Here is a 14803-nt window from a genome sequence, read left to right on the forward strand (position 1 = left end):
CACTGAACTCTTGCGCACATCTCTCTCCCTCAATCATCTCTGGTGGGGGCGTCGCGTGACGGGTTATATTGGCCACACCCTCAAATCTTTTCGAACCTCCCCGGTCGTTCTTTCTCTGCCCTCTCAAGCCAAACCCCTCGTACCTGATTGGTCGGCAAGGGCTGGCTCACTCCTCCTTCCGATGACGAGGGCGGAGACACGCCTTTCTTCTCCGAACCGACCGCGTGTTCAATGGAGGGCGAATGCAGTTGGCAATGGAGGCTTTGCACTAGACAGGGGGTTCTACCTTATTTCAATTTGATGCAATGCAGAGTCAACTAATGGGAAACACAGCCTTAAACTAATACACATAATAAGGAAATAACTATTTAGAAGGGTATATGGTGGCCTGCGTGTATGTATATGGAGTAACTAAGAGGACGACCTTTGACCTTTACACACAAAACGGAGATATTTAAAAGAATTCATTACACTTACAGAGGGTGATATTTACAACAATTACAAATCCGCAACAATATATATATAGATTGTGTCCATGCTTGGTTGATAGTCCATGCTTGGTTGGCTACAATTGTGTCTGACGTCCTCAGACAATTTTCTGGTTTTCTTTTCTCCATGCTCATTGCAGTGTACACAGTGACACAAAACAGCAGAATGACACCTTTTCTGGATAAAAAATGGTTGAATGAGCGATTTTTATATTGCAGGCACTTGCAACTCACCACTGGCGAGTTCAATTTCAAAGTAAAGGAAAATCACCTGCTTGAAATCGAACTATTTCTAACATCTTCAAAAAAGGTGCCAATAATATTGTCCGGTACATTTTAGGATTTGTGTGGAATAAGCTTAGTAGTCTAGTAGGAAGACTAGGTCCCCCTGCACCCCCGGAGATATACTTCTAATCAGTGTTTCTAGATTGGAAAAAATGTGTAGAAAATGACTAGCTATGGCCCCAAGCTGAAAAAATGTCCCACATACCATTTTTATGCAAATTACTGCTGCAAATTTTATGCAAAATTATGCAAATTTTATGCAAATTTTTGATGAGGAGTAGAGTTGAGGGGTCTTTGAGGGCTTCATCGAGGTGCTCTCGGTTGCAAGACTGGGTCATTCTGAGAAGCACAGCAGGGTCAGAGATCATGATGTTCTCCTCCTCAGTGAATCTCTCCATCAACAGCCTCTCCATTGCCTCACACACTGTTTTGAGGCAAAAGAGGGACTTTGCGTAGGCCTTTCCACTGAGAACACCTTTGAGAGATCCACTTGTTACTAGTTGTGCCTCAAAGAGAATCTCTGCATATCCAGAACCACGCATCTTGTGTCCAGTGAGCATCCCGATGTAGTTCATGGATGTGTGGAAGGGTCCAATCGTTACTACATGACTAGCAAATTCATTTGGCCAGCGCCAGATGATGGGAAGGGCTTTCATGCAGACACCCAGATCAAATGTATTCAGGACCCATCTCTGACCCACCTCAGCAGTTGCTGCCTCGGAACGCTTCAGTAGCTCACGAACAACTGCGTTGTCTGTGATCGGTCTGTGCCTGGTGCCTGCATGGCATGGCAATGGCCTGCAGCCTGTGCCTGGGCTAGGGGGTTTCACCTCTGCAACTGGTTCTCCCCCACCCAGCAAATCAACAGTCGACTACTGCACGCCTATCCACCAACCGATCACAGACAACGCAGTTGTTCGTGAGCTACTGAAGCGTTCCGAGGCAGCAACTGCTGAGGTGGGTCAGAGATGGGTCCTGAATACATTTGATCTGGGTGTCTGCATGAAAGCCCTTCCCATCATCTGGCGCTGGCCAAATGAATTTGCTAGTCATGTAGTAACGATTGGACCCTTCCACACATCCATGAACTACATCGGGATGCTCACTGGACACAAGATGCGTGGTTCTGGATATGCAGAGATTCTCTTTGAGGCACAACTAGTAACAAGTGGATCTCTCAAAGGTGTTCTCAGTGGAAAGGCCTACGCAAAGTCCCTCTTTTGCCTCAAAACAGTGTGTGAGGCAATGGAGAGGCTGTTGATGGAGAGATTCACTGAGGAGGAGAACATCATGATCTCTGACCCTGCTGTGCTTCTCAGAATGACCCAGTCTTGCAACCGAGAGCACCTCGATGAAGCCCTCAAAGACCCCTCAACTCTACTCCTCATCAAAAATTTGCATAAAATTTGCATAATTTTGCATAAAATTTGCAGCAGTAATTTGCATAAAAATGGTATGTGGGACATTTTTTCAGCTTGGGGCCATAGCTAGTCATTTTCTACACATTTTTCCCAATCTAGAAACACTGATTAGAAGTATATCTCCGGGGGGTGCAGGGGGACCTAGTCTTCCTACTAGACTATAGATTTAGTAGTTTTTTCAGCTTTTTTGTTTTGTTCCACTGCAAACCACAGAAATACATATGTGGATACGAAAAGATTTAAAAATTTCAACAATTTTCTGGAAGAAATGGTGCATTATTTGAAAAAAGTGCAAGGGTGCCAATATTTTTGGCTACGACTGTAAATTAGATTGGATTGGTAAATGTGATGGATTAGCTAAGAAAGCACTTCAAATAAGGTGCTCATGTATAGTTTACATGATAATGTTCAATAAGGTTGTTCAAAAAAAGATAATTCAAACTATATTCCCCATGGCAAGTCGATCAAATGTGTAACGTTTCACATCAATCTGTTATGTCGTTAAGTCTTCGTTTTTAGGTTTTTATTTTCAATCCAATATGGCAACCACACCACATATGACCAATGTTGTCACACATTTAATTATTTACTCACATCAGTAGATGAGATTATATGAAGTTTCCGATTTTTCAGCTAAGGATTTTGATTCAACCAATTATGGGCGGCATACTATTTCACCAGCTCCGGCACCGGCGGCTATTTCACCAATTGTTGAATCCCTGGTGTTGGGCTAGCGGCTAGGGTGCCGGCTTAGGATCCTAGGATCCTGGGTTCGAATCCCGGTCAATCGCTGAATTAACGCCAGGGGGGTTGACTCAGCCTGTCATCCTTCCGAGGTCGGCTAATTGAGTACCAGTTCACTGGTAATTCCCTGCTTGTCGTTAAAGGCGGCAAAAAGGGTTGGCGTCAGGAAGGGCATCCGGCCGTAAAACATTGCTTCAAAAAGGGGACCGAAAAACAACAACAACCACAGTTCCCGAAAAAGGCCAACCCCCGCTTGTGGGGAAAAATGGCCTCTAAAGGTGGTTTTTATTTATTTTTTATTTTATACTATTTCACCGATAACATAATCGTTATCACTCTATGTACCCCATGGGGAGTCATGACACATAGCAAGTTTCTATTTTCTTTTTGTTGAGCGGTTTCAGAGAAGATTATGCCCAATTGTTTTCCTTAAATCCGATTTGGCCGCCATACCATGTGAACTATGATGTCAAAGCTATCAATAAAATATAATCGATGGGGAGTCCCTCCTATGTTTAAAGTTTCACATCGATCAGCCAAGCAGATGCAAAGAAAACCGTTTTTAAACGTTTTTTAAGGACAATATATCGTTGCGGACACGGACACGGACACACACACACACACACACACACACACACACACACACACACACACACACACACACACACACACACACACACACACACACACACACCCCCCTTTGGAGTGAGAATAATTCATTTCAGATTCAATTATTTTGTATGAACACATCTTTACAACCGATTTCTAGTTCAAGTTCCCCCCCCCCACCCCCCCCCAAAAAGCTATGTATTTATTTTATCTTGTGAACGACAATGGTACTCTACACATTGACCGATATTCCTCCACCCACATTATTACATAATACATACTTGTACCAAGTTTAATTTAAATCCCTTCAGCTCTTCTCAAGTATCACATTTTTCATTTTAAAGTATCAGAAATCACAGTATGTCGTTCACATTTTTACCTAACGGGACCTCTACCTTTAAGCTTTTGACCCCATAATGTAATCCGTTTATATTTGCATCATAATATATAGTTGTACCAACTTTGGTTAAAATCCCATCACTGGTTCACAAGTTATCACAGTAAAGAAACCCCATTATTGACTTTGACCTTTGGACTCTTGATGCCAAAATCTAATCAGTTCATCTTTGCATCATAATATGTGTCGCGCTACCAGATTCTTGTACCAGATGCGCTGAACATCTACTGCGTATAAACGCCGTTGAAAGGCGGCGCCGCGTGTTTCACCGTTTTCGCTTCCGGATTGATCGTTTATCAGCAATAAACCGCCGGAGATATACCTTTATTGGCCATCTGGTGACTCTGCTGCTGTTGGTGGCAAGCGTGCCAGGCCAACCTGCTCTCACTGTAAGCCGGTCGGCCTTCGCAGAAGCAACAGGGGTGTTGTGACCTGTCCACAACTTATATGACAATCTGATTCATTTTGTTGACTCATGACTGAAAATGATTGAGACAGTCATTATAGTTTGTGCAATTGATAAGACCTGTGCATGCTGCTCAGTGCTGTGCATCCAGTGTGCATGATATTTTATTCATATACTAGACAAAGAATATCGTTTACTGAACAATGCTGTACTTGTATGTACTTTGTGAATTAGGCTCACAAGACAATGACTTGACCTTTGAATCACACTTCTGGCGGCCAACTTAATATCCCGTGGGGTTTTCAAGTGTAAGTAGTATGATGCCACATGCATTTATTGTCCTTCATGGATAAGTCAAGCCTTTTGTACATACTTCTTGTAAATGGTGCTTCACCAAACGTGTGTGAAAATTCTATACATGTTGGCCTACTCGTCATTTTGCCTTGATATTTTGGCATGACAGCTTGGGCTAGCGTACAGATGGGGGGGGGGGGGGGAGGGGGCGAGGATTTACAGTATTTGTGCACATTTACAGTATTTGTGCACAGTAGTTTTTGCGAAATTTTCTAGATTTCGTGGCATGAAAAGTTGAAAAACTTGACATTTTGGGTAACACATGAATATTTAAATTTTTGTTTTCATGCATTTGTAATTGCCCAATTTGACCAACCCTGCTATTTTATGGAGGTACAGGGTTGGTACTTTAATGCTGCAGGTATAACTCTAAATCCATAATTTGAGCATCTGGTACAAGAATCTGGTAGCGTGACACATATATACATACAAGCGAGGTACTGAAAAATCTCAAAAAAAAGTTTAGAAATTTTATGAAAACTCCCATTCACCTTATGACACATGCAGGGACCCCAAAAGCTACATAGAAAATTTGGTGAGGCTGGCACCAAAACTGTGGGAGTAGTACTGTATAAAGTCAATGCACCTTTAATAATGACAATGAATGCCGACAACAACGATGAGGGTGATGGTGTTGGCTGGGGAGGGATGATTGGCTCTTATGGGCCAAGATGAAGGAAATGGACTATTACAGAGAAATAGCAAAAAGTCACGAATATATTTACAAGCGGAACCGGTGAATGTTTCCATGTGTGGAAAATGGCGAAACTGCCAATGCCAAACCTGTGAATGTGTTTACATGCAGAGAGCTCAATTTCGCACGAGTGGAAACTCAAAATCACAATTGTATTGAGAAATTTATGAAAGCTCCTAACCACCTTACGACACCCGTTGAAACGCCAAAAGGTTCCACAGAAAGTTTGGCGGGGCTAGACCCAAAACTGCGGGAGTAGTTCAGGAACTGACAAACAGTACTGCTTTGTTATATAGATACCTTGTTTGGTCAAAATCACATCACTGGTTCACAAGTTAGCTCAGTTACAGAATTTTTATCCAACGGGATCTCTGAATTTTGACCTCAATCTCAGTTAATCTTTGCATCATTATATATACACTTAGTACTAAGTTTAGCTTAAAACTTTTCAGCCGTTCTCAAGTTATCGTGGTAATGGACGCACGGACTGACAACCCGAAAACATAATGCCTCCAGCGACTTTGTCGGCAGAGAAAATACAATCCTTTGAGTATCGGACACACACGCACCTCCATTAGAGTATGATAGTATAAAATACTAGTGGAGGCCAAGTAAATTGTTGATTCTTATACAGCAGTGCACACACCTTTTACAACCAATTATAATGAAAACTTTCACTTCCCACTGGAATCTATTGTACTCTTCCTGTCTGTCAACACAAAGAACAAACCTTGACAGTCGATAGCCACTGATTGTAAGGAACTGAGACTAGGGGAAGGGGTAAAGCCAGGCAGCATGTAGAAGGGGTCAGGGGTGGAAGAACAAAGAGCAGGAACAGTATCAGAACTTGAAATGAGATACACACCTTGTAACCCATTTATATTCACAGTTCATCAATTAAGATTTCACATTTTCTCCCTCAGTTGTACATCATTATCTGGGCATATTAAGAAATTGCTTCTCACCTGCTGCACCCTGCTGTTCCAACTCTCGCTCAAACTCATCTGTGAAGCCACATCCAGCATTCAACCTTGACAAACGATCTTCCACAAACTAGAATAAAAATCATAAAAGGAAGGCATGAGAAGTCGATGAACAAGGCAAGCCATGGGATTAGTTTAACAATTGCCAAATGTGATATGGGCGCACGCACCCACACACACACGACAGTTAAGTTTATGGCACAAAAGTCAGGTATGAAGGGTCCAGACATTGCTATGTGAATATAAGATCATAAGAAATAGATATACCAGGTGAGAGCATTATTTACACAAATACACATGACATGGAGTTGCATGATCTCTGACAAACAATGACAACTCCTTATTGGAGCATTGTTCCATCTGAGGCATCACAGCCATAAAGCAAGGAATGATACTCCTCTGCGCAATCGTCCTGTCCAAATAATTAAAGTTTATGCATATCAGCCTCATGTCAACGCAATTATCAAATGGAATGACATGTACCAGAACCTTTGGAATCAACTGGAATGACATGTACTACAGATCTTTTCCACCTGGAACTAAAACAAATAAGTTAACATCAGAACAACAGGAAAGCAATTGGGGTGTTAAGAATCAATGGTAAAAGCTGGTTCTCCAACTTGTTTTTCTTGACACATTTTTCTTGACATCTCATGCGTATTGTCCACAACCCTGTACATAATTATACTCCTCTCTTTTGACCGATAGGTCCACAACTTTATCCTTCAAGGCTCAATCCCTTCCTCCTGGCACTAAAAGTTGTAAAAGAATGTACCTTACCCAGGAAGTGTGGCTTTTGATGGGGGTCTGCCCAGCTGTTCCACTTTTATGCCAGCGATAATCTCAGGTTTGTCACAGCAGACTGGCTATAAAAGGTTTTAACATGAAAAATCAAAGATTTCCAATGAAAGGAGTTTATAAAGTTTCATGATGAATGTTTCTCAAGATCCAACAATATGGTACTATCTTATCGATGAAAAGAGAAGTACTGGCTTACTGCTTGAAGACTACTTATTTGGCCTTGAGCGCCAACACTCACGCAAGTGGTGAAAATCAAAGTGTCACAGTCGACAAAGCCAAACTTGTGGGCGTACCATCCTGCAACTACAAACCACCTGACATACTCAAACTGTGATTTGCATTCAGAAATGGTAACTTAAAGTTTTGGATAGTTACACTCTACTTTGTGCATAAAGTCATTGCCATAACCTTCATTGACACGGCTTTTTGGTGTGAATTGTAGGGCGCAATCGAGATAAATGTACCTGATGAGCGAACGAGGAAATGATTGCATCTCACCGATTTATGTGATAATGATGCATCATACGTCACTTGAAAGCTATCATAATCAGGAACCCATTAAGTTTTGTGAATATTTATCAAGGGGTTAACATAATAGCAGTGCCAAGATATTGTGAACAAATAAACCTTCTTGCTCTGAATGACAAACATTTTGGAAGAGCGATTCATGATGCACCTGTGGTCACATGGTGCAGAATGTCCTCGCATCGTCCATTGCTAACACCGCCACGTTTGAGGATTCTGCAATGTTTTTCTGACAAAAGAACAAAAATAAACTTGCAAATTTACCACCCAAGGCCGTTCACCTGGAGTGCAAGCAGTGGTGTTATCAAGCAAACAAACATAACGATAACTGCAAATGCTGATGCCACCACTGTTTTGAATGAGCTCAAGTTGCAAATGCCAAAATAACCCATGACTGGCTCTGCCCACGATAACAGTGAAGATAACAAAGGAACTTTAAATAGCTCATCTTCTCTATTGTATTTATGATCTTTAAATGCAAAAGAATAATCTGAGATGAAACAGAGTGAAACATAATAATTTGTGTTGCGGCAAGCCTTATGATTGACTAATAGGGATCCCCCACCCTCCTCACACGCCCCAAGTCATCAATTCCCCCTCCCAACCCAAAGGCTTAAACAAACGACCCTAAACCAATCATCTTCTTCCTGATCGTTGAAATCTTTAAAAGTAAATAACGGCTCTATTATTCAGTAAAAAATAGGTTATAAACAATAAGGACTCGTGGAACCTCCAGGGTAAAAGCCCTTGATCGAAAGAATGCCACAGTTATTTGGGCAGTGTATAGGAAACAGACCACTGCCTTGATCGCTCCTGAAAATAGAGAAAATAACCACTGTTTGAAGCAAAAACTTGCCCACTACCTACCTATATATATATATATATATATATATATATATATATATATATATATATATCTATATATATATATACACATACATATATATATATGAGCTTGGCTCGGCTCGCTACGCTCGCCTCACCGAGCATCGTTACTGAGGATCAGGCTTATTTCAGCTGAGGATAATGACTGCACCTGAGTTGCTGTGTTGTCATGATTTACACCAATCATAATATAAACAATTATTTTGCAAAAATAAATTTGTTGCGTTTGTGATATTACATTTTTATAGGCAATTTCGGTTGAATGTTTTTTTTTCAAGAAAGCACCCCTCAGGACATACATAGGGGAGGGGTAGGTGCAGACTGGAAGTTTGGGACGACTACACCTCACCACCACGAAATTTAAATCACCTCACAGCCATAAAACACGTAATAAAAACACCTCACAGCCACGAAATTAAAAACACCTCACAGCCATATGAATGAATGAATGAATGATCGTTTTAAGGCCATTTTCCCCGCTAGAGCGGGGGTTAGCCTTGCGGGCCCCACGACAATCATGGTTCCCTGTTTGAGGCAATGTTTTTATGGCCAGATGCCCTTCCTGACGCCAACCCTGAGTCGCCTCTTACGATGTGCAGGTATACAGTGTACCTATTCAAAACCGGGGTACACAGCCATAAAACACGTAATAAAAACACCTCACAGCCACGAAATTAAAAACACCTCACCACCACGAAATTGAAAACACCTCACAGCCATAAAACACGTAATAAAAACACCTCACAGCCACGAAATTGAAAACACCTCACAGCCATAAAACACGTAATAAAAACACCACAGCCACGAAATTAAAAACACCTCACCACCGCGAAATTGAAAACACCTCACAGCCACAAAATTGAAAACACCTCACCACCACGAAATTAAAAACACCTCACAGCCACGAAATTGAAAAAAACCTCACAGCCATAAAACACGTAATAAAAACACATCACCACCACATAATTCAAAATACCTCACCACCACGTTATTAAAAACACTTCACAACCACGGAAACAAAAGTTTGAGGGAGTCGTTAAGTGACAACACAGACATTGCCCAGATATGTCGATATATAGATAAATGACTACCCAAGGTGCCGTTTTGTCATGGTTTAAACCAATCATAATTCAAACAATTATTTTGCACAAATGTATTTGTAATATACGTGATATTACTTTTTATAAACAATTCAAGTTGAAAAAAACAAATTCCCCCCAAAAAACAAACATTTGGAACATTTTTCAAAAACCATACCCTTAGGACATATCGACAGGAGAGATATGTGCATACCAGAAGTCTGGTACGATTTCACAAAAGTTTGAGAAAGTAGTTCAGTGACAAGACAACACAACAGGACAAACGCTGCACAGATATATATATATATATATATATATATATATATATATATATATATATATATATATATATATATATATATATATATATATATATATATATATAGTTACGGAACCCAACGTCGGCCTCTGTTCCCCTTAGAGGGGGGATTAATCCCCTCTTCTATAACTGACCGACGTGGTCCCTGACACTGCCCAACTACCCCCGGAAAGGTAGGTGGCACAGCCCCGCTCGTACCGCGGACAGATGTTAATTGCCGAGCAGTTTTAGCAACCGCGGCACGAACTATTACCAAGGACTAGACCCGATCCTTGAACGTTGGCCAAATCGTGCCACAGGTTTTCAATGGGGAAAAGACAAAGACGACGGATGTGAAGAAGAGGAAGACAGAAGTAGGAAATACGAATATTATTTATTTGTATCTATTATGTACACAATTAAAGAAACCAAGGGAGAAGGAAGAATAAGAAAATAAAGACAGAAAGAGGGACGGACCAGAAGGACACAGTGAAACTCTAGCTTACCTATAAACAGTCTTACTTAACCCAGGACAGAACAAACAAAGACAGACTCACACGAATGGGGAATGAAGGGTGGATTGGCTGGAGGGATCAGAAGGTTCAGGTCGGACCACAAACTGGAAAGTTTTTGGCAGGGCGCACAGCAAGCAGGTCCTTCCCAGGCTGGGAGCGAGCAGGGCGCCAGCGGCACACGTATCTCGCCCTCCCTTGACACGCCTCGGGCTCTTTTGTCCTCTGCTGCGGTCCTTTCCTCCCTCAGAATCGTCTCACGCGTCTCTCTCGCTCAATCTCCTGCTTTCACGATCGTCGCACGTATATCTGTCTTTCAACATGCTGCTCTCCCAATCGTCGCACGTATCTCTCTTTCAACCTGCTGCTCTCCCAATCGTCGCACGTATCTCTCTCCTTCTCTCTCAAGCGCGGGGCTGACACGCCCCCCTCAGTTTTCGGTACCGCCCTCCTCCGCGCTCTGTTTCGTGCCCTTATAAGGCAATGGCATGGTCTTGCTACCTTATTTGGGCAGAGAGTCGAACGGCGCGCCCCTCGTGGCGAGCCACGGGCTTGTGTCCTTACTTGGGCATGGGGCTGAACACCCCGCCCCTCGTGGCGCACCCTGGGCGTGCCTCTTCCCGGCGACCCCGCCCTTCCTGTCCAAACAGAGCACGGAGCACATCTTCATCATAGCGGCGAACGCCGCTTCCCAAGCCAGGCCAGTTGAGGAGCCGCGCACCCCACGCTTGTTAAGCTTCGTTACCCAGAGAGGGAGAGTTCGGCTGGAAAATGTCATTGAAGGGGAGCTATCCTTACTTGATTCGGTGCAATGGAGTATTAACTAATGAAAACAGAGCCTTAATCTAATACACATAATAAGGAGATAACTACTGAACAAGGAGGAAATCTATGATTGGCTACGTGTGGTATATGGAATAACTACGGGAATGACCTTTGACCTTTATACACAACAAATGGAGGAAGGAGGGTGATATTTTACAACAACAATAAAAAACACAATTCTCATATCCACAACAATATATATATATATGTGAAAAGTACACCCCCATGTAAAGTTTAGACTTTTTCAACATATTTCAACATACAGCTATTTGATCTTCATTTCAACAATATTGATAGATAAAGGTGACATAATATAACAAATATCATGAAACATTTACATTTTGTAGTCAAGCCTGGTGTTGCCTTAGTGGTTAGGGTGCCAGCTTGGGATTTTAGGATCCTGGGTTCGAATCCCAGTCGATAGCTGAATTAACACCAGGGAGGTTGATTCAGCCTGTCATCCTTCCGAGGTCGGCAAATTGAGTACCAGCTTGCTGGGATGAATGATCCCGGTGTGTACCCCGATTTAGAATAGGTACACCGTATCCCTGCGCATCGTAAGAGGCGACCAAGAGTTGGCGTCAGGAAGGGCATCCGGCCATAAAAACATTGCCTCAAACAGGGCCCCATGAGGTCATGGGGCCCGCAAGGCCAACCCCCACTCTAGCGGGGAAAATGGCCTTAAAACAATCATTCATATTCATTTCATTTATTTACATTTTGTAGTCCTTGTATAATTTAAATTAACGTGAATGCAAATTTTTGCATAATGAAAAAGTAAGTACACCCTTGGCCTTAATCGGTTGTATTGCCCCCTTTGGCAGAAACAACCTCAAGTAGGCTTTTCTTATAACTGTCAACCAGTCTCTGACATCGACTGGGAGAAATTTTTGCCCACTCCTCCATGCAGAATTATTTCAGCTGTGCGATGTTTGAGGGGTTTCTTGCATGCGCAGCTCGTTTCAAATCCCCCCACAATATCTCGATGGGATTTAGATCCGGGCTTTGACTTGGCCATTCCATAACCCTCCATTTCTTTCTTTTCAGCCATTCCTTGGTGGATTTACAGGTATGTTGAGGGTCATTGTCATGTTGCAAGGTCCACCTTCGGTTGAGCTTCAACTTTCCGACAGATGGCCTCACATTATCCTCAAGCACCCTCTGGTACAATGAAGAATTCATAGTGGATTCTATGATGGTGAGCTGCCAAGGCCCTGATGCAGCAAAGCTGCCCCAAACCATAATATTTCCACCACCATGCTTTACAGTTGGTATCAGGTTCTTGTGGTCAAATGCTGCCTTTGGTTTTCGCCAAACATGTCTTCTGGTACTGTGGCCAAATAGCTCCACCTTTGACTCATCTGTCCAGAGCATTGTTCGAGAAGTGCTGGACTTTGCCTAGGGGTCACGGTTTTTCGAAGCTGTTCCACGATCCTCACGCACGCTCGAAGTTAAGTAATTGTCACATTTGTATTTTTGTCGAAACTGTATTTATCTTACGTCTGTGTACCTTTTGCGTGTCCCTCGGGAGATTATATTATCGGTGTTAATCTTTCATACCTGTAAAAAATAGTCGAGTATTTCGTGCCACGCGGCCTAGTTGTTGAAGCTTCCGACCTTGAGGCTTGGTTCTCTCCGGGCATCCAAAGCGGTTATTTTTTCATTCGTGTGTTTGTCAAATTTCAACTCGCTATTTTATCGTCCATGCGTTATTGTTTGTTTATCGTTAATTTTGGTTTGAATTTCCTGTAACTCGTAATTAATTAATCGTGTTCTGCTCCTCGTGTGCGGCCTTGTACCCCCATCGGTGCTTGTTTACTTAAGTCCCCTACATCGTGTTTTGCTTGGCTCTTAGTTTTTTTCCCTTCTACCCCGAACATAATACTCTTTGTCTAACGTTTTAAATACATTTTTTTTAAATACCCCCACCCCCAAAAAAGAAAAAAAGAAAAAGAAAAAAATAACCAAAAACATTTATTTTCCTTTCTCCACGTGTGCTTTGTCTCATCCTGTACTTTCTGTTCAGGTGTGCTGTTCGCCCCGCCCCCATTATCTCCTTGCCATCCACCTTTTGCCCTGTCCACGTGACTCGTGGTGGTCCCTCTCGGCTCTCCCACCGTTGGTACTTTGTGCATATAAGATTGTTTACGGTTCTGTTTTAATATTATTTAAATATGTATAAACTTTCCCCTTCAGTGATTTATTCAATGGTATATTACAACACGCTGTTTTTCTTCCTATTTAAAAGGCTTTTTTCAAATTCCTCTACATCTCATTCCACGTCAAAAAAAATAAATTCAATCTCTTATACGTCTCCCTCACTACATGGTCTAAATTCACATTCATTCCATCCCTCCTCCATCGTTCTGAATCGGATTGCTAACTTGAAAATCACAACAAACCCAATTTGTTATCAATGTTCGTCTTTCATTAATCATCCACTTTCGAAACTCCCCTCTAGCCCCTCCCCTCCAAATCCCCCCCCTTGCACCTACACTCCGAAACTCCCCCCTTGCCCCTACACTCCTAAACTCACCCCTTTCCCCTCCACTCCGAAACTCCCCCCTTGCCCCTCCACCCATAAACTCCCTCCTTGCCCTTCCCCTCCTAAACTCCCCCCTTGCCCCTCCCCTCCTAAACTCCCCCCTTGTCCCTCCCCTCCTAAACTACCCCCTCACTCCTCCCCTTCAAAACTCTCCCCCAACCCCTCCCATTCAAATCAACCCCCATACCATTCCTCTCCAATTCTCCCTCCTCCCCCCTCCTCCTCAAAGCTGCCTCCTCCCCACTTCGTCTCCCTTCTATCTCATACCTCCACCCCCCCCCAACCTTCTACTTTCCTCTGCCCCCCCTCAAAGAACCCCTCACTGTGCCTCATCCCTTCACCATCAAACCTTTCATCCTCCTCATCCTTCCCTTTCTTGGAACTCTTCTGTAATCTCTGACACTCTATCAACTGCTCTTCCTACCTCCCCCTCTCATCCTTCATCTTACCCTACTCCTCCCCTCCCCTGTCCTGTACCCGATGCTCCCCCTCTCTCTTCATCAACGGTAGGGACCTCAAACACCCGGGGCCTTCACTCAAACCTGACTGATCTCTCCATACAGGTTGCTTCTGACAAACCAGACTCAACATGCTTAACAGAAACTTTCCTCCTTCAAAATGTCTCCGATTCCTTAGTTTCTCTTCCTGGTTACTCCCTCCTCCGGTATGATAGACCTGAGCCTCGTCCTGGTGGTGGGGTGGCTATCTTTATCAAAAACTCTCTTCCTCACTCTCCTTGCACTGCCCTCTCTCCTCCTCACCCCCAGGAGTTCCTCTGGCTACGGCTTCCTCTCCGCTCCCACCTTTTGTTCATATGTGTTCTGTACCGTCCTCCAAACAGTGATGACTCCATTTACATTTCACTGTCTGACAACATGGACCAACTTCTATCCACTCATCCCAACTCTCTCTTCCTCATATGTGGTGACTTCAACTGTCATCATGCCAGCTG

At 43.0% G+C, this 14803-nt stretch overlaps 1 protein-coding gene across 4 annotated transcripts in view; it reads right to left on the reverse strand.

Annotated features, from left to right (window-relative positions):
- LOC137423307 (DENN domain-containing protein 1B) overlaps positions 1–14803 on the reverse strand; it is a 92960-nt gene that overhangs the window by 18533 nt on the left and 59624 nt on the right. For all 4 annotated transcript variants that reach the window (XM_068110320.2, XM_078774356.1, XM_078774358.1 and 1 more), the window contains 2 exons: positions 6364–6451; positions 6129–6166 (listed from right to left, as the gene is read on the reverse strand). In XM_068110320.2, coding sequence (XP_067966421.2) covers positions 6129–6166; positions 6364–6451 — 126 coding nt within the window. The remainder of the gene's footprint in view (positions 1–6128; positions 6167–6363; positions 6452–14803) is intronic.

The sequence above is a fragment of the Myxine glutinosa genome, chromosome 3, assembly GCF_964187855.1.
Source record: "Myxine glutinosa chromosome 3, kmMyxGlut1.1, whole genome shotgun sequence".
NCBI lineage: Eukaryota > Metazoa > Chordata > Myxini > Myxiniformes > Myxinidae > Myxine > Myxine glutinosa.